At 43.1% G+C, this 18855-nt stretch overlaps 2 protein-coding genes across 6 annotated transcripts in view; one reads left to right on the forward strand and one right to left on the reverse strand.

Annotated features, from left to right (window-relative positions):
* LRRC2 (leucine rich repeat containing 2) overlaps positions 1 to 9809 on the forward strand; it is a 28626-nt gene extending 18817 nt beyond the window's left edge. For both annotated transcript variants that reach the window (XM_019724034.2, XM_019724035.2), the window contains exons 7-9: positions 764 to 919; positions 5052 to 5188; positions 7484 to 9809. In XM_019724034.2, coding sequence (XP_019579593.2) covers positions 764 to 919; positions 5052 to 5188; positions 7484 to 7533 — 343 coding nt within the window. In that variant the 3' untranslated portion in view covers positions 7534 to 9809. The remainder of the gene's footprint in view (positions 1 to 763; positions 920 to 5051; positions 5189 to 7483) is intronic.
* Positions 9810 to 11862: 2053 nt separating this feature from the next.
* Positions 11863 to 18615, reverse strand: RTP3 (receptor transporter protein 3). Of its 4 annotated transcripts, none has more exons than XM_074312495.1 (4): positions 17743 to 18615; positions 16636 to 16786; positions 16063 to 16417; positions 11863 to 13561 (listed from the first exon to the last, which is right to left on the reverse strand). In XM_074312495.1, the coding sequence occupies exons 3-4, from the start codon at positions 16215 to 16217 to the stop codon at positions 12592 to 12594; spliced, it is 1125 nt and encodes a 374-aa protein (XP_074168596.1). In that variant the 5' UTR covers positions 16218 to 16417; positions 16636 to 16786; positions 17743 to 18615; the 3' UTR covers positions 11863 to 12591. The 4 variants fall into 4 exon arrangements, with proteins under 4 accessions (XP_074168596.1, XP_074168597.1, XP_019579599.2 ...); XM_074312496.1 differs by lacking the exon at positions 17743 to 18615 and adding an exon at positions 14267 to 14349 and having other exon boundaries at positions 16636 to 17159; XM_019724040.2 differs by lacking the exon at positions 16636 to 16786.
* Between the last annotated feature and the right edge of the window lie 240 nt (positions 18616 to 18855).

Genomic DNA, 18855 nt, shown 5'->3' on the forward strand with positions numbered 1-18855 from the left:
ATGATACAGAAGCCCAAATTGGCTTAGTCCCGAAGGCCACCTCCTGTGACCTTTTTCTACTCCTGCTACATGTGATATGTATTGATGCTTTTTAGGTTTGTGAGGCTAAATGGAATTGTTTCAGTCTGAAACACAAGGGGAGCTTTGTGAGATACTTGTGGGATCAGTCAAGATTTTGCAAATGAATGAAAGAAAAAACTAGAGGGAGGAGTCACTGGGTTAGAATAAAATAGAAAATAAAATAAAACGTATTTGGAGCATAGGTTGCTCATTTCCTTTTCCCTCTGCAATTTCTTTCCTATTTGAAAGTTAGAAACTATGATGAGAGAATAATAACTGTGCTTTCAAGACATGCAAAAGGCAATATGTTGCCGAAATTTGTTTATTTTCACTCCACCTCTAGTATTTCTTTCCCATGCCCTGTTCACCCTTGGAGTGAGGCAGATGTTTGGAGGGATATATTAATTTTTTTTTTTAGGGCTCAGCACGGTCACGGCCTATTGTATATTGTGCAAGTTGCTTATGCTGCTGCTATATCTGTGTCTTCAATTGGCAATAAAGTCAGTAAAAACTTAGAAAGGAATGGTGTCACCTGGCGTGACTTTATTTAAATTTTAAAGTTAGTTTATTCTCATAAGGGTCACATATAAAAAATAAACTAAGTAGGAATTTCCTAGAATTTATTTGTAATTCACTCTGGTTTTCTTAGCTCTGAAGCTAACTACTAAGTCCTTGTGTTCTGATCCCTTTTCCATCTTCTTAGGCTAGAAGAACTGCAGACCTTTCTCTTGTATAAGAACAAGCTGACCTATCTCCCTTATGAGTTGCTTAATCTCAAGAAGCTCACCTTGTTGGTGGTTAGCGGGGACCATTTGGTGGAGCTCCCGACTGCCCTTTGTGACTCATCTACCCCTTTAAAGTGAGTAGACCAGAGGTCCTGGTAGAGACACAGGTAAGGAGTGAGGAGCGTCTAGAGTCTGGGCGCCCGTCTCAGGAACCAGATCAGGTGGTTCTCATACTCTGGGCACCTGTTCCCAGCTCACAGGAATTCTGATGTCTTTTTGCAGGATTTTGAAGTTTTTGGCCAATGACATGGGAGGTAGAGCTTATAGGATTTCTGGACAAATGCTACGTGCTGGTTGAAGGTTCAGTGGGGCACATGCCCAGGGCTTTGGATCTGTCACTCAGCACTCACATTGCCGCTGGCCTGGATGGGTCAGTGGCTATTGAATCCTCCACAGTTGCCTCATTCTTCTTTGGTTTCCTTAAAGGAACCTGCAGACCACCCCAAACAAGGAAAACCATCCATGCAAATGTGATACAAACAGATTCCAATCTGGGGTGAGATATTGAACCCTCTTTCTTACCTTGGAAATGGACTTGAGAAGCCCCAGCTCCACCTTCCCCTGAAGCTGACTCCAGGGTGCATCCCCTTAGCCCTCGGTTAGTGAGTCCTGCCAGAATTTGGGTCTTTGGGGTTCTCCTATCACCTCTATCCTGAGACCATTTTGGCCCATCCCCAGGAGCTTGAAGCCTCCCCGAGAACCTTCACATGAGGCCCCTCCAGTGAGAACCACGTCCTCACTGTGTCCACAGACCCATCTGCCTTGAACACCATTTGCTTGTTTAAACCACCACTCAAGGGAATATTTCCCTGGGACTCCCAGTTCTCTCAGAGGCAAATGCTCAGTATCAGCATATATCTTTCCTACCTCTGGTCCTCACAATAAGATGTATAGCAAGCAGAAATAAAGAGTTAACTTGCAAAGACAGACTAAATTCATTCCTGTATAAGCACCAGATTAACAAGGGTATAACATCTTCTGCCCCCTGCCCCACCCCACTCCTTCCACTGGAATAGGCCTTCACTGTCCTTAGCTGGCTTAGAAATGCTGTCTGGATAAGAGAGGGGTAGCAGGATCCACCCCTAGAATCCCTTACACATTTGGGCAACCGGAGCAGGCATAGCAGTCTCACATCCAAGGGCAGGAGGGGGACCTCTGGTCATGGTAAAACTGACCTGTGTGCAGGTAACTAAATTCATTTCAAACAATGTAACTATAGGACGTGGAGATCTAAGAGAGTCAGACGGTCTTTGAGTTAATAACTGTTCAGTAAAAAAACTAGATATAAGTTTGCATTAAAAATTCAATAGGTTACTGATTTCTTAAAAATAACCTATAGAAAAATAATGGAAGAAATGACGGCAGTAATAGTAATAACCCAAAATGCAGACTATCTCGAAAAAACCCTAGAAAAAATAGTTCTGTTGTACGAAGGGAACTAAGAAGTGTTCCAAAAGAATATCAAAGGTCTTGAATATTTGGAAAGACGTACTGTGTCTTTCCTGGATGTAAAGACTGTCAAGATATGGTTTCTTCTAAAAATTACACTTAAGTATAATATGATTCCAGTTATGACTCCAGTGGAATTTCTTTTTTGGAACTTGAAAAGCTGATTTGAAAGTATATCTGAAAGGCCAAAAGCTGAGAACAGCAATGATAAGTGTGAAAAACAAGAGTTATGTGACAGAATTTGCCTCACCAAGAATCACAGTGTGGTTGGAAGGTGCAATAATCAAAATGATGTGGTACCAGGCGATGGTTTGTAGCTAAATTATTAGGTAGCCCTGAAATTGACACTAACACGTGATATAGGTATTTTCATAAACCAGTGGGGGAAGGTGTCAATGACGTAATATAGCACTAAGAAAACTGGCTAGAAAGATAAAGCCTGTTCTTCACTTTATAGCATAAGAAAGCTTTCTAGCATATAACTACATGTGTGGTATATCTAGCATATAGAGAGGTAGCTAAGTAAAGATACAGATTAAATATGAAAAGGAAACTATAAAAAGAATAAGAAATGCCGTGTTAATGGTGACGGATTGACCACGTATTTAACACCCATACTTCTTGAGTCCCCATTAAAATGAGGAAAAAAAATAAAAAACAATCTAAACCCACAAAGACGGAGAAAGCAGAGGAAGGCCTTCACTGAATGAGAAATCGCAACAGATTTATGGGAGATATATTAGGTCGGTGCAAAAGTAATTGTGGTTTAAAAGGTTAAAAAATTGCAAAAACCACAATTACCTTTGCCCCAACCTACTTTAACAGATGAAACAGTGATGACCAATGAAATTAGGACGAAATAGGCTGATGCTGAGAGGAAAAAAAACCAAACTAAGCCGGTGAGTCTTGGAGAACTCTGGAGAAACTTGGTGGTCAGAAGTTCCAGGCACAGGGAGATGTAGCCTGAGCCACGGTGCTAAAAATAGAAGGAAAAAAGGAAATTTTTATACAAACAGGTGATTCCCACCCCCCTCCAATCTCCTCCTTGATTTCACTGGGCCGAACACTGAGCACCAGCAGTCCAGCCTTCTGACCCAAACCCTCAGGTTTCCTTCAGGGTGGCCCTGGGGAACTGGCTAGCTGCCTGCCGAGTGGTCACTCACAGTGAGGCTGGCCCCAGGGCAAACACTGGCTGCATGTACAGGTGGCCAGCCAACGTTTTGTTGCCCCTTCTCAAATATGAAGGCCTCACCAAACCTTGCCAGATAATTATCACAAAAATGTAAACGTTGTGTATTGATTTTCAATGTTAGAATCAAACTTCAGGCAAAGTAGGAAAGTTCAATATGGTTACGGATCAGAATGCAGATGCTGCTGACATTAACAACATAAAAATACACAATGTCTGTGATGTGCTTTGAAATACATCAGAAAATAAGATGGCTTGATGGGTGGATAGAGGGGTGGAGAGACGGGTGGGTATATGATGAAGCAGGTGCAGTACCATGTTAAATGTGGAACCTAGGTGGTGGGTACAGGGGAATTCACTGTAAAATTTTTTCAACTTCTCTGAATATTTGAAAATTTCCATAATAAAATGTTGAAAAAGTAAATGTATAGATCACAAAAAATTGGGAGGTGGGAGGGTTGGGGAAATGAAGAGAAGGGAAAGACGAGCCCAACTTGGTTAAACAGCATCAAAGTATTTGTCCTATAGTAAAAGATATTTCAAACAGATCAAGTTAATATAGTGGTTGACCAATGAAGGAGATTGTCTCTGGGATATAAGAGTAACAAAGAATAGGGTGAGAGATTAGTGATTTAAACAAAAAGTATCATTGCTCTATTCAAATTTTAAAATATGTATAATGATTACTTTGATTAAAAAAACTGGAGAATGATAAAATATAGGCCTATTTTTAAAAAAAATTTTTTTTGGGTAGGGAGGGGCAATGTCAATCCAATGAAAGAGATCGCAAAGGAAAAGTTGAATGGATCTGTGTACATAAGAATTAAAACTTTTCTGCTTTCTCCATATTTAGACTTTAAAAGGAAAATGAACTGGGAAATATATATGCTAAAATATGACAAATATGTGTGGATGTGTGATATATGTATATATATGTTAACTCTTCTACAAACCAATTAGAATGACACTGACACTGAAGACGGTAGGGCCTACAATTGCAACCAAAGACTAATTGAGGGATTTCCTATTCTAAATGGAAATAATTGTGTCATCTTTCATATCATAACATCTTTCAAAATTGTGAAGACAGAAGACCAACTGCCATTTTAGTTTCTCTCCTTTAGCTTCTTTTTTTGGTAGCAGTAGTTGGTCTTCTAAATACCTACTTCTTTTATGGGGATTTTATGTTGAGTCCTTTTTTTAATTAAGCCATCTCGTTTTAGAGGTTGATGTCACTAATCGGGAATAATATCAAACATAGTAAGACATCACACAGTTTTAAAGATCTGACTGAGAGAAAGCAGTGTGGGCCACCCTTTGGCTTTCTGCCCACTGCCCTCTGTCTGTGGCTACGTAGCTCTCATTTCCCTCTGAACAGTCTGTTTTAAGACCGATTCCATAATCCTGATGGATTATTCCACCTGTGACCCTAATTTTATGTGGTCAACTGTGACTTTCAAGTAAGAATTTGGGATTTAGAACCATAGAGGTTGACTTCCCATGAGGGGAATTTTGCAGTTAAAAATACACAGTTGAAAATGTGATATTGTCCATATTTTCTTGAATAGATTTGTAAATCTTATGGATAATCCTATTGATAATACCCAGTGTCAAGATGGTGAAGAAATGACGGAAAGTGAACAAGATCGTCAACACTTTGATAAAGAATTTATGAAAGCCTATATTGAAGATCTTAAAGAAAGAGGTAAGTTACTCATATTTAAAAGGAATATACAGAATTCCATTAACTCGTGCAACACATTTATTAATATGTCAAATTGACAAAAAATTAATGGGTTAAGGGCAGGTTACTTTGTTAATTATTTTTTCATTTACCAAAAAAAACAAGCAAAGGAAAAAAACCCAAACATTTTTCCTTAAAATATCCAATTTCCAAGCACTTGAATGCTTGATACACCAACAAGTATTTGACAGAGAAACATGCACGTAAGATGTGAGGGTTGCATTATTAATTGTACATGAGTTTTTAACTAAATGATATTGAGAAAAGAGTATCCACATTAATAGGAAAATAAGATTCCATTTCAAAATACATTTAAATTAAACTTTAAAAACGTCATCTCTTATATTAATCAGGGTGCATCTATATCAAAATCACAAAAGGAAAAACACAAGATGATGGCAGATTAGTAAAGAGATCCATTAGGTTTTGATTTTCCACAAGATGGTGATAATATCGAGCTTGGGCAGTCACAGGACCTCAGGGGAAGCAGGAAGTGTTTTTCCCAGTGGCTATTTCCGGAGTGTTCCAGATCGGTGAGAGCCCCTTCCTCCTGTCACAAGAATGCATAAGCAGGAAAAAGCCATAAATCAGTTTTTGTTCTTCTAATCACCACCCCCTTTCTGGGTGTGGATGCCTGAGAGTTATCCCTTAATGTTTTCAGTTCTCTCCTTTGGTAAACAAGGTGTGTGCCTGACAGAAAGATGTCATGTATGAGGATTTAGGGAGAAGGTTGCCCTGGTCCCCACGACTTTGAAAACCATCTGAGAGCAGGTTCCCTCAATCACCCTCAGAAGATGTGCATTCATCCTCCCCGTTAGTAGATGTCAGAAGACAATTCATCATATTGAGATATTAAGAGGTTTCATGACATTAATGAAAAATACCATTTATTAGTCAAATTACGTTTGTTTTCAACTAAAATAAGAAAATTTCTACACAGTTACCACTAATCCAATAATCCCTAATCTTAAATGCTGAAATATTATGAAATAATTTAGAAATTCATGTTAAACATAAAACGGAAATAACAGAACCATTTATTTGTCACAATCTGTCTTTGGGTTGTATAATTTTCCTCATGTGAAAAACATTGTTGTATTTTATTAATTTATTCATAATTATATGTTAGTGCTGTTATACAAAAATATAGGAAAGAATTAGAGAAAATAGGTATTAAGCTTTGGCTCTATTGTGGCTAAAATTTAACTTTAGTGATGATAGATTTTGAATTCATTTACTTATTTCTAAATAATTATAGTAATCCTGTCCTTCATATATTCATATGAGGTTGAACCATATAACACGTTGCCAATATACAGCTGACGTTGACCCACAAAAATGGCAATTTTTAAAAATAGTTCAACCTATATATGGTCGGGCATGTGCTTTGAATTTTTTTAAGTTCGTTTTCTTTTCTTCATCATGGTGTCTTCCCTCTTTTCTCACCTTCCCTATCTGACTCATGTCCGAGTCAGTCGCAGAACCCATGGCTATAAGGAAAAAAAAAAGATTTAGAGAGTCCACATGGACCTCCAACCTTGTGTGACTCAAGAATGAGAGGAAGTGAAACCCCTCACTGGTGCTCAAATGTTAGTGAACATAAGACACCTTTAGGCCCCGCCCTCAGAGTTTTTGATTGACTCATCAGGTCTGGGGGAAGTCCTGAGAATGTGCATTTCTAACAAGTTCCCAGATGATATGGATGCCTTGGGCCTGAAAACCATTGGTATAGACCACCCTCTGACAAAATTTGGCTGGGGAGAGAGAGAGAGAGAGAGAGAGAGAGAGAGAAGTAAGCAGTGGGAAAAGCAAGATTGAGAACAGGTCTACTCACTAGGGTCATGCTTGGTTTAGGAATAGCGCAAACTTCTCTTATAAACCATATTCCCTTTCACCTTGTACCCACAGTCTCAAGTTCTTGGCCATCTATACCCTTGGCCAACATATACCCTGTCTAGGGATACCATGTTTATTACTTTAGGGTCATACAGTTTCCAGGATCCTGATGCAGGTGTGTGCGTTGGTTGGAAAGGTTGCAAAAGAACGAGCATTAATAATTCTATCTCATTCTCTTTTATATCTACATATTTCTTAAGTATGACTACATTTGTGATGGTTGACTTAATGGTGATAAATACACTTATCTCCATACAAAATATGAAGCAGCAATAATTTGTGAACTGATATAAGCAAGTAGTTACATTTCATAATGAAATGGAGAATGGTTGAGTATATTTTTCCTTTTTTTTTTTACAGAATCTGTTCCCAGCTATACCACGAAAGTCTCTTTTAGCCTTCAGCTTTGATACCATCCACCAGAAGACTACAGAATCTCCCTATCATGTGGAGCTATCAATCTTCGTTCGCGTTGTAGGTCACGTCATCGAGGCATAGTAGCTTGTGGTTAAGGACAAAGTCTAGACACCATGGTCATAATTGTTAGGAAAAATGATTTTTAAATTTCAAATATATGACTACCTCTCTCTGTGGACTGGATAATTGATAAATGGGTTTCTATATTGATATTGAAAAGTTCATTTGCATATACTTGTTTCCAAATAATGCACATTATTTCTTTAAATTATAACTTAGACCAAATTCTGAAGTTGATTGCATAGTTTTCAGGAATCAAAGGATAAAAAGGTTGTGAAAAAGGCATTAATATTGGACTACTCGGATGAGAGTTTCTTTTATTTTGTAGTTTTGAAGGAGTTATAATGCAATATTTCTTTGACTCAGAATAATTTTCCTTGGGTTTATACAAACTTCTATTTCCATATGTCTTAAATTAAATTTTGTAATTTAATTTAAAGTCTCAGGAGAGACTTTAGGCATAAGCTGGCCTTGAAGGTAGAAAGACGGGCTGGGATGGCTGCCTGTGCATTGGACACGGAACACTCGGATGGTGTGCTGGCAGCCCTAGTGGAGGAGGTGTGGGTCTGGCTGGTCATGGGGAGCTTTGTGTGGCCTGCATGGATAGTCATCTTACCCTGAGTGGGCACCTTGGGGGTCCTGGGACCCACTTGAGAGTGGGGAGCCAAGGCGATGCCCTTAGGGACCCCCCTCAAAGGGGGCCATAGAGTGGAGCAGGGATGACTAGTCCACATTGGTGACGAGTCTCTAGCAAGGCTGCCTCACAGGTACCACAGGAGAACTCTGCCCATGGCCAAGATGCTGTGGTCCAGAGGCAGCTATGAGACTGTGTTTACATTGGCAAAGATTGGCTTCACTGGCGGGCTTTGCACTCTTACATCACATGATTTGGAGAAGTTGCACAAATAATGACTTTTATACCACTGTCTTGGGCTAAAATAAACAGAATGGTGCGTGTATTGAAGATAAGCTTAAACAAGTAGCTTTTGTGACTAAAACGGAAAAAAAACACGTATATTCACATATATTTATGTATGAATCGACTCTTATATGGTCTAGCCCAGTGATGTCTAAGAACTTTCTACAGTGATGGCAACGTTTTACATCCGTGTGTCCAATGTAGTGACCACCAGACACGTGAGCGTGTTGAGCACTTGAACAATGACTGGTGTGACTGAAAAACAAAATTTTAAATTAAATTTAAATTTAAATAGCCACAGATGGCTACCATATTGGACAGCATGGGTCCAGCTAGTTGGGTTTTTTGGAAATTAATCTGGGCTAAAAACGAAGGGTGACTTTTATTTACTCTTATCTGAAGAACCCGTCTGTCCCCAGAGGAACTACTACTGACTCTAATATTTTATCTTCATGGGCCTAATCATAATTCCAAATGTTTTATCCTCAATATATGCATATGTAAAACAGGCAGAGCATTCAAAAACCACAGTAGAGGATTGGTTCAACTTAAAGACAAACTCTGTGAGGTAGGTGAAGAGATGAAAAGAGTAGGAAAGGGAGAAATCACTTTAATTGAACTTCAAACAATTGTATTTTTCTTTTCACTCTTTAAAAATATGATTCATATCTATTAGTTGTACTACTTGAATGATTTTGGAATTTTATTTCATGCCAAGGTTGTGCTATATTTGACTATAGTCAAATGGAAAATGTATCTGAAAAGGGGGGAAATGGGGACTCTCATACATAGTGACTGTCCATAACTTATGCAAATTTTGTTTCAATAAAACAAGACTTTGTGCAAAAACCTTGTCTCAGTGTTACATACAGAGGGTGCCAAAAAATGTATACACATTTTAAGAAAGGAAAAAAACTATTAAAATTGAAATACTCAGTACATATACTGATATCAAAAGATGGATACAAGTCACGTTGACTTCTGCAATTACAAGAGGTGCTCAAAGTGGTTACCATCAGGGTCCAGACACTTCTGATTACGGCAAACTACTGCTTGAGCAATGTTGAACAAAGTGTCCACTTGTATACATTTTTTTGCCACCCCCAGTATAAATAAATAAAAAAGCACTGCATTGATATATAACTATTTAATGTTACATAATACCCCAAATATATTATTGAATATGATGCTTGTAGATATACTATTTAATTTATTTATATAAATAAAAATACAGAAAGATTCTAAAGTAGAATATGCATCTTAGTGGAAATAGAGATTTGAAAAAAATCACTTCACCTTGGATGAGCCTCATTTCCTCACCTATAAAAAATAGAGTTGGAGAAGACAATTTCTAAGGCTGATCCTATCTTTAAAATTTTATGATGTGCCTTTCATTAAGAACTTTTATATTAACGACCCAACATGTCTTCCCCACCTCTCTGGTCACTCAGCGTCCAGGTATTTATGGGCTCCTGGAATATGCTTATTTGACTTGCATGCTTCTTAGGCGTGTGCTTGTATCTGTCTTGTCCCACTATCACATTTGAAGTTCCTGGAGTTTGCCTAATACAGACATGCAGACTGTGCTCAGATGTTTGAAAATGAATAGCAAGACTGTGAAGAATTTACCCACACATTTCTGTTTTGTTCCCAGTGGTTATTTCTGTGCTGAGATGTACAGTTATTGTTTCTGATATTGCCTTGAAAGTGTAAATTTGCACCATAAAATTTTTTCTAGAAATGCAAATCAAAGACACAATCAGATATCACCTCATAGCCATTGGTATGGCTATTACATATATTAAAATAAAGCAGGAAATAAGTGTTGGCAAGTATGTGGAGAATTGGAACCCTTGTGCACTGTTGGTGGGATTGTAAAATGGTGCAACTTCTGTGGAAAACTGTGGTGCGTTCTCAAAAAATGAAAGATACAAATGCTGTATGCTTCCTCAATTCCACTTCTGAGTATATATTCAAGAGAAAGCAGAGACTCAGGCTGGCCCGGTGGCTCAGGTGGTTGGAGCTCCGTGCTCCTAACTCTGAAGGCTGCTGGTTCGATTCCCACATGGGCCAGTGGGCTCTCAACCACAAGGTTGCCGGTTCAACTCCTCAAGTCCCGCAAGGGATGGTGGGCAGCGCCCCCTGCAACTAAGATTGAACACGGCACCTTGAGCTGAGCTGCCGCTGAGCTGCTGCTGAGCTCCCGCATGGCTCAGTTGGTTGGAGTGTGTTCTCTCAACCACAAGGTTGCCAGTTCGATTCCTCGACTCCCGCAAGGGATGGTGGGCTCCGCCCCCTGCAACTAGCAACGGCAACTGGACCTGGAGCTGAGCTGCGCCCTCCACAACTAAGACTGAAAGGACAACAACTTGAAGCTGGAATGGCACCCTCCACAACTAAGATTGAAAGGACAACAACTTGACTTGGAAAAAAAGGCCTGGAAGTACAGACTGTTCCCCAATAAACTCCTGTTTCTCTTCCCCAATAAAAAGAAAGAAAGAAAGGAAGGAAGGAAGGAAGGAAGGAAGGAAGGAAGGAAGGAAGGAAGGAAGGAAGGAAGGAAGGAAAGAAAGAAAGAAAGAAAGAAAAGAAAGCAGAGTCTCAAAGAGATATTTGCACACCATGTTCATAGCATCCCTACTCACAAGCCAAGAGTTGGAAGCAACCCAAGTGTATGTCGATGGATGAATGGGTAAGCAGAGTATGGTCTATATACACACACACAATGGACTGTTATTTAGCCTTAGAAAGGAAGAAAATTCTGTCACATGCTGCAACCTTGATGAACCTTGAGGATATTATTGCTAAGGGAAGTATGCCAGTTACAAGAAGGCAAATACTGTATACTTCAAGTACATGAGGTGTCTAAAGTAGTCAAATTTGTAGAAACAGAAAAAAGAATGGTGGTTAGCAGGGCCTGGGGGTAGGGAGAAGAGGGAAGTTGTTTAGTGGGTATAGAGTTTCAGTTCTGAAGACTGGAAAGTTCTAGAGAGTGCTCCAGAGGGAGTGGCTGGGGTTCAGGCAGGGGCTGGGCCAACACTGTGACAGTGGAAACAGTTGGAATCCTTGGGGAGAGGGCGGGGAAAAGAAGTATTTGCAGTAAGCGACTATTGTTTTAATTTTAGCCACATAAACTGAGGCTAAAATAAAAAAGATGTGGGAATGAGTCTTAAAATTATTCTCATGAATCAGAACAGACACCTTTTAAAAAAGCTACTGGGTTTCAGAAGTCTGGTAAGAATCCATGCACAGACTTCCACACTTGGTCCTCAGAGCAGCCCCCCACCCCACACCCCAGTGTTTTTAACTGTGCAACTAAGTCAATGAAAAACAGAGCAGACACTCCAAATGGGTATATGTTTATTTCTTTATACAGCATATCACTATTCTACTAACATTCGCATGCATTATAAAACAGGCAACAAGAAATACTAAAGTATAAAGAAAAATTAAATGGAGCTTTAAGGATATCTCGCCGACCTTAGTGGATGGTCCTGCCTCACCCCTCAGCTGTGTGTATCCCCACAATGTGGAGGCCAGTGCTTTAGAACCCAGTTTTTCAGCCTAGTACTTTTGACTGCAAATGCCTCCACAAACTGACATTAGAAGGTCTGTGCAAAATTTTCTGGTGAGAGAGCCCCCAGGTTTCATGAGATTTCCTGATATGGTTCTGTGAGCCATAAATGCTTCGGTATCAGTTCTCTAGAGAATTAACAAAATTACAGCAGTCTTTTTTTTTTAATTGAAAAAAATTCACATTAACCATTAAAATGCACGTTAGATTAACCATTTAAAAATGAACAATTCAATAGCATCTAGTACATTCCCAGTGTTCTGCAACTACCACCTCTACCTTGTTCCAAAACATTTTTGTTACCCCCACAAGCCCCCCAAAACCCTGTGCAGGTTAAGTAGTTCCTCCCATTTTCTCTTTTCCCCAGTCCCCGGTAGCCACCAATCTACTTCCTGTCTCTGGATTTACTTATGATGTGAATATTTCACATCAACGGGATCATACAATATATGACTTTGTGTGTGTGACTCTTTCAATTTAGCATCATGTTTTTGAGATTCATACATTGGTTTTTACAACAATCACCACCACCATGACAATGATTAAGATTAGAATGATTAAACAGCAGCAAATACCTACATTTCTTCGCTTGGGATTCCCGGCTGTGTGAGAATAGAAATTCTCACTTGAGGGGGGGACCTGGATTCTAGTTTCCACGTGGTAATTGGTGTTTGCTCTCAGACTCGCAGCCTGTGTGGGCTTAGGAAACCAGGGGTTGGGTGATACCTCTCTTTTCTTCACGCTGGCTCCCCCTGTCACTGCACCTGCTGTGGTGCTACTCTTTGTGGGAGAAGGCTTATGCATGGGGGTCCTGACGGTAGTAGGTAAGCTGCGCGTGGGATTCTGGGCTGTGTGAGAATAGAAATTCTCACTTGAGCGGGGGACCTGGATTCTAGTTTCCACGTGGTAATTGGTGTTTGCTCTCAGACTCGCAGCCTGTGTGGGCTTAGAAAACCAGGGGTTGGGTGATACCTCTCTGTCCTTCATGCTGGTGCCCCCTGTCACTGCCCCTGCTGTGGTGCTACTCTTTGTGGGAGAAGGCTTATGGATGGGGGTCCTGACGGTAGTAGGTAAGCTTATTACGGGAAGCGTTAAGGACACTGGGGGCTGTGTGGTCAGACCTAACCCACTCTGAGCACAAAAGCCCTGCAGACATGCCTCACAGTTGTGAATGTCATGTGGCCCTTCGACATAGTTGTCCTTGACTGTACGAATCTCCTTCATTGATTGAAATCCTTCTTTATAGCATTTCTTCAGAATTCGGAACACCAGGTTGTTCAGGATCCTTGAGATATTCTCTTCCGTGAACTCAGGAATCTCAAATGGAGGATTGGAGCACTTCTGACATCTCTGGGCAAAGATTCTCATCTTTACCTGGCCCTTGGATTCCTTCTTACTCCAGTGCATGTGGAAAAGGACCTGAACTTGGGCAGAGGCCCAACTGCGAGAGCACCAGGAGCACTGGAACCTGTGGAGACAAAAAGCAAGACCCTCCGCTTGGCTCAATATGGCCAAAGTGTGGGCTGTAACGGAGGGAAGAAGGAGCTACCGACAGCATAGGGACATGACTGAGGTCATGGATTAGTGGGGGAAGAAATGACCAAGCCCTTGTTCCTGCCTCCATTGTGACACCCACAGGCTCTGTGACTCACAGGTGTCTGTCAGGAAGACAGCAGGTCACAAGCTGTCAGAGCTGAAAGGGGTCTTGGGCACCGTTAAGTCCAGCGTGACCATTTTGGAGACGAGCACATACTGGGAACTTGTCATGCCCAGAGACTCAGTGGCGTAAGAGGCAGTATGAGCGCTCCGGTTTCCTGACTCCAAACCAAGGCTTCCTCAAATGTAGAGTGAAGGGGGTCAAAGGCTACAAGTGCAGTGCTAGCCATTAAATCAGCCCCCAAGAACCGTGAACCGAAATCCACAAATGGATACAGGTGGGTGTTGGTGCTACAGTCTGAATGCTTGTGTCCCCCTAAAATTCATGTGTTGAAATCCTAACACCCAAGGTGACGGTGTTAGAAAGTGGGGCCTTTGGGAGGTGATTCGGTCATGACGGTCGAGCCCTCATGAAGAGGATAAGTGTCCTTATAAAAGAGATCCCACAGAGCTCCCTAGCTCCTTCTGCCGCGTGAGGACACAATGAGATGTCTGTGACCCAGAAGAGGGCCCTCACCTGACTAGCTGGCACCCTGATCTTGGACTTCCAGCCTCCAGAACTGTGAGCGATACATTTCTGTTGCTTATGTGCTGTCCAGTCTGTGAGTTTAAAAAAACTTTTTTATAATAGTCCCAAAAGACTAAGACAGTAAGTCATAGGCCCCCAGGTCAGGGAGGGACTCTAAAAGCTCCAGTGTCCTAGGGAAAAGCATTGCTTTGCGCTCAGTTGCCCAGGACCCGACCCCAATCTGCCAGTATTACAGGGAGATCAGTGCCCAGATCTCCATTTTTGCCCCCCCATCCAACCCAATTTATTGCTCAGAGTAGCCCGAATAATTCCATATTCCTCATGCCCTTGCCTCAGACAGAATACAGGAGAGTGACACTTCATCTCAGCAGGGAGGAGGGCAATTTTTTGAGCTAAGAGAATTGGACAAATGCATGTCAGGACAGATGGAGAGAGAGAAGAAGGCAGAGAGGCACCTGGCAGCACCCAGGGTAGGAATTATGGGAATGCAGAGGGCTGCAGTATGGCGGGGACAGTTAGTGCTCACCAAATTATCCATGCCCGCCCTCCCGTTTCCCAGCCCCTGTGCAGTTAGGTCGGGGTGATGTGACCAGTTGGCTGATGGGATGTGGGTCCAAGTGATATACGCCAATTCCAGACCTGGCCCAGAAGCCTTTGGAAGATCCTCCAGCTCTCTCCTCCTGTGCCTGGGTAACCTTGGGGCCGTGTATGAGGTTAAGTCACTGGTATTTCATGGTTTATTTGTTGCAGCATCCAAGCCTAGCCTGGCCTTGCTTGATGCAGAGGCACCGGGAGTCTGGGATTTTGAGTCAGAGGGAGCAAGGAAAGAGTCAGTCAAGGTTTCCCTCCCGTATCTTGATCCTAGCCCTCCACCTCACAGGGTGAACGTGAGGATGAAATAAAGGGAAGATGCCAAGGAGCTCTGACCACCGTGAGTGAGATGACCTTGCTGGGGGTCATTCAGAGAGTCAGAGGTGTAAAGGGGCCTGTTCTTCTGAGCTGCAGTCCTCTGCCCCCACACTGGATCATGCCGCTCTGTTCATGTGCCAGCTCAGAGTTCAAAGTTCTCAAAAAAAAAAAAAAAAAAAAAAGGAGCTGAGACTTTGCTCAGACACCCCTGGTGCCAACTCCTGTCCTGGGAAAAGCAGAGGTTGCAAGGCGAGGAGAGCTCTGTTTCTTCTTCCCAGACCCTCTCCCAGAGAGGGGGCCGTGGGCAGACAACAAGCCCCTGCCCCCATCCCGGGATAGAGTTCCAGGCCCCCCAACCTCTGTGCAGGTGGGCAACACCCCACCCCTGGTGCTCTGCTTTCCCACCTGGAAAAGAGAAGGTGAGACTTTGGATGGCTTCTAAGGGTCCTATTTTTAAAAGATTCCATTAGCTCAGAGTGGAGAAGGCTAAGATGGCTGTGTGTGGCTCAGCTCCCCTTGTCCACTGCTACATCCCTGAGGCGGTCTCCTCAAGTCACAAGGCCCTTCCCTCCTGGACCCGCCTGTGCTGTCATTCCCCCCCTTCTCTTTGCCTCACTGCTCTTCACCTTTACCCCCCACACCCTGATTTCTCTGTATCTAAGTGTTAGCCCACACCGGTGCCCAGTCCTGCTATTGTTTGGGGCTTCATTGTATTAAGGAAAACAATCTTTAACGAAGCTAAAAGTTCTTGGGTGATGGGCACCTTACTTCCTCTAATCTTCAGTTTACAAACATGGAATGGAACAAGAAAAGTGACAAGTATACACAGTAATGAGGAATTTTCTGGAATACACCCCGTTTCATTCCCCACTCACCTGGCAAAGACCCACTGCTGGTATTGTGTCCATCCTGGCTGCAGGGTGTTGGGAATGAGGCTTTCATCTAGTTTCAGGGTCCATGTGTGCCATGGTTTCACCTCCTGAATTAATTCCTGAAACACTTGCTGCCACATCTTCATGTCGTGACGCATTGTTACTGCTGTGGTGGGCTTGCTGCTTCGGGGTCTCCTGGGCTCTGACTGGTCTCCAGCAGGTCATGAGGTCTCCCACTTTAGAGAACTCAGGCTCACACCTGCTCACCTCTATACCTGGACTGGGCATGTGGACCAGATGTTTGCCCAAGGACAAAGGTCAGTTGAGTCTGGCTCCACGGTCAGAGGACAGCACCAGGCTCCACAGGGAATTTCAAAAGACATGGAATGTATAGTGTTATTTATCAAAATATTACTCGAGGAGAGCCTCAGACCCCTTCAGGAGGAGTGGATCTCAGTCTGGCTCTGCTGTCCCCTCCCCTTAGCCTGGACACACCTTTTTATCTCAGATGCTCCTGTAAACGGTGGAGAGGGGCTATGGTTGCTCTTTCTAGTTCTAACATTTGAAAATCCTTACCCATTGAGCTGCTGTGTTCACGCTCAGGGAGGAGAGACGCTCTTTCCTTCCCTCTCGCACCCAGTCTCTGTAGGGCGGTATTCACACTGAGCTGTCCAAGGTGACGGAAGCTGGTGCAGTCCCTGCGCCCAGGAGGTGAGGCTACAAGGTCCTTGTGTGGGTGAGAGACCACTGGCTATGTCCCAAGGTGCTTCACCGTCCCCCACTTCCTCAAGGAGAGGTTCAAGAAGGAGGAAGGAGACAGGATTGGGCAAGACTCTGGGTGTCTGTGCCCCAGGGCCCCAAATCCACGGACAGCCAGACACTGACCTGTATTGATGACTCCCTCCCAGGAGGAAAGCCCCACCTCAGCGAGGCCTCCAGCCAGACAGCCTTATCTTTTATTTTATTTTTTTAATTTATTGGGTGACAATTGTTTGTAAAATTACATAGATTTCAGGTGTACAATTCTGTATTACATCATCTATAAATCCCATTGTGTGTTCACTACCCAGAGTCAGTTCTCCTTCCATCACCATATATTTGACCCCCTTACCCTCATCTCCCACCCCCCACCCCCCTTACCCTCTAGTAACCACTAAACTATTGTCTGTGTCTATGAGTTTTTGTTTCTCATTTGTTTGTCTTGTTCTTTTGTTGTTTTTGGTTTATATACCACATATCAGTGAAATCACATGGTTCTCTGCTTTTTCTGTCTGACTTATTTTGCTTAGCATTATACTCTCAAGATTCATCCATGCTGTCACAAATGTTCCTATATCATCTTTTCTTACCGCCGAATAGTATAGACAGCCTTATCTTTATTCAGGCCACCCAGTAGCCTCTGTCCTGGCCTCCTGGTCCCTCCAGTGTGGCTGTAGCCACCTCTGTCCCCCAGTGTTGTTTAGCATGGCTTTGGGACCCCTCACAGGACACCCTTTCCATCAGCCTCAGCCCTGCCCAGCTCATCCTCCTCCAAGCCCATATTCATAACTACACCCTAAACCACAGCCCTCGCTCCCTACCATCTTCTTAACATCCCTGCCCTTCCAGCCCTGTGCCTGTCCTCACGTCCGCCTCACTCAGAGCACCTCTGCTCCCTCCCTCCCTCACGTGGTTGCCGCTCACCTGCGAGTTGCTCCGTTGTCCACTCCACTGCCCTGCACCGCCTCCTAACTCCTGCTGGAGAAAGAAACCTCCCCCTCCAGTTCCTGCATCAATATTAGAGCCAGTTCAGAGGAAGTGGTGACCAGAGAATTTGAAACAAAGGATCTGTCTTATTTTCTGGTCTGCTGTGAAAGAAATCTTGTGGGAAAATGTCATAGCCTGTTCTGTTGAATTAAAACCACCCTTGGAAGTAATTGGGCAAGGAGATTCTGAAAAATACCCAAACAGTTGGGCCTTGCTGCATAATGTAAAGGGAACCTTTGGCCTCTTCCTCTGATAAGAATATTCTAATTGAAAAACTCTGTGTTCCTAAAGGATATAACTATTTGAACACAAATGTTTAAGAATGCGGGAAAGTTTGTCACATTTAAATTAATGTAGGCAAACTGTCTTCCCTCTAACTATCATGAGTAACATCATTTACCTGATTCTCCAGAGAATTCTGGCTTTCTGGGGTGGTGACAGGGCATGCCAAGGCCTAGGGAAATGCACATAGCTGGGCAGGACTGAAGCGAGCCCAGTGCTCATATCCGTCCCAGCAGCTGTCCTCAGGGATCACAGGGACACTACTTGTCCCAGCCCCAGAAGGTCTCATTGAATTGGTCCCGATGTGTCAGCATTTCCACAAAACTCCCCCAAGTGGTTATGGTGGAGGCCACCCTGGAAGGTTAAGGGGAAGGGAAACCCAGGAGATCCTGGTCAGCAATCACACAGGACGGGGACAGAACCAGAGCCAGAGGTGTCCGCTCCCCCCGCAAGGCTGTGGCAGAAGCTGTTCTTGGGGAGGGTCAGTCCTAGATTTGCCTGGTCATGTCCACCAGCTGGGTCAGATGCCGGCAGCTGAGCAGTGGGCCACAGGGAGGGGCAGAGGGCTCTGGGAGGAAGTGGGAGGGGGCAGAGTGAATAGGAGAGAGGAAAGACAGAGAGGGAGGAAAAGAAAAGGAGTCAGAGGAAGGGAGGGCTTGGCAGGAGCAGCATCGCGCAACCTCACCAAGTCACCTCCTTCCTGCCCTTGTTGTTGCTTCCAAGTTTAGCTCCTGCATGGGGGAGGGGGACCCTAACTGGAAGTCTGCC

Source organism: Rhinolophus sinicus, linkage group LG10 (genome assembly GCF_036562045.2).
Source record: "Rhinolophus sinicus isolate RSC01 linkage group LG10, ASM3656204v1, whole genome shotgun sequence".
Lineage (NCBI taxonomy): Eukaryota > Metazoa > Chordata > Mammalia > Chiroptera > Rhinolophidae > Rhinolophus > Rhinolophus sinicus.

Excerpts from the sequence above, each read along its gene's own strand:
- RTP3 (XM_019724040.2), bottom strand. The coding sequence starts at position 16,217 with ATGCGTCACGACATGAAGATGTGGCAGCAAGTGTTTCAGGAATTAATT. Across the intron at positions 13,562-16,062 it reads CAGCAGTGGGTCTTTGCCAG|GTTCCAGTGCTCCTGGTGCT; the intron begins GTGAGTGGGGAA and ends TTGTCTCCACAG.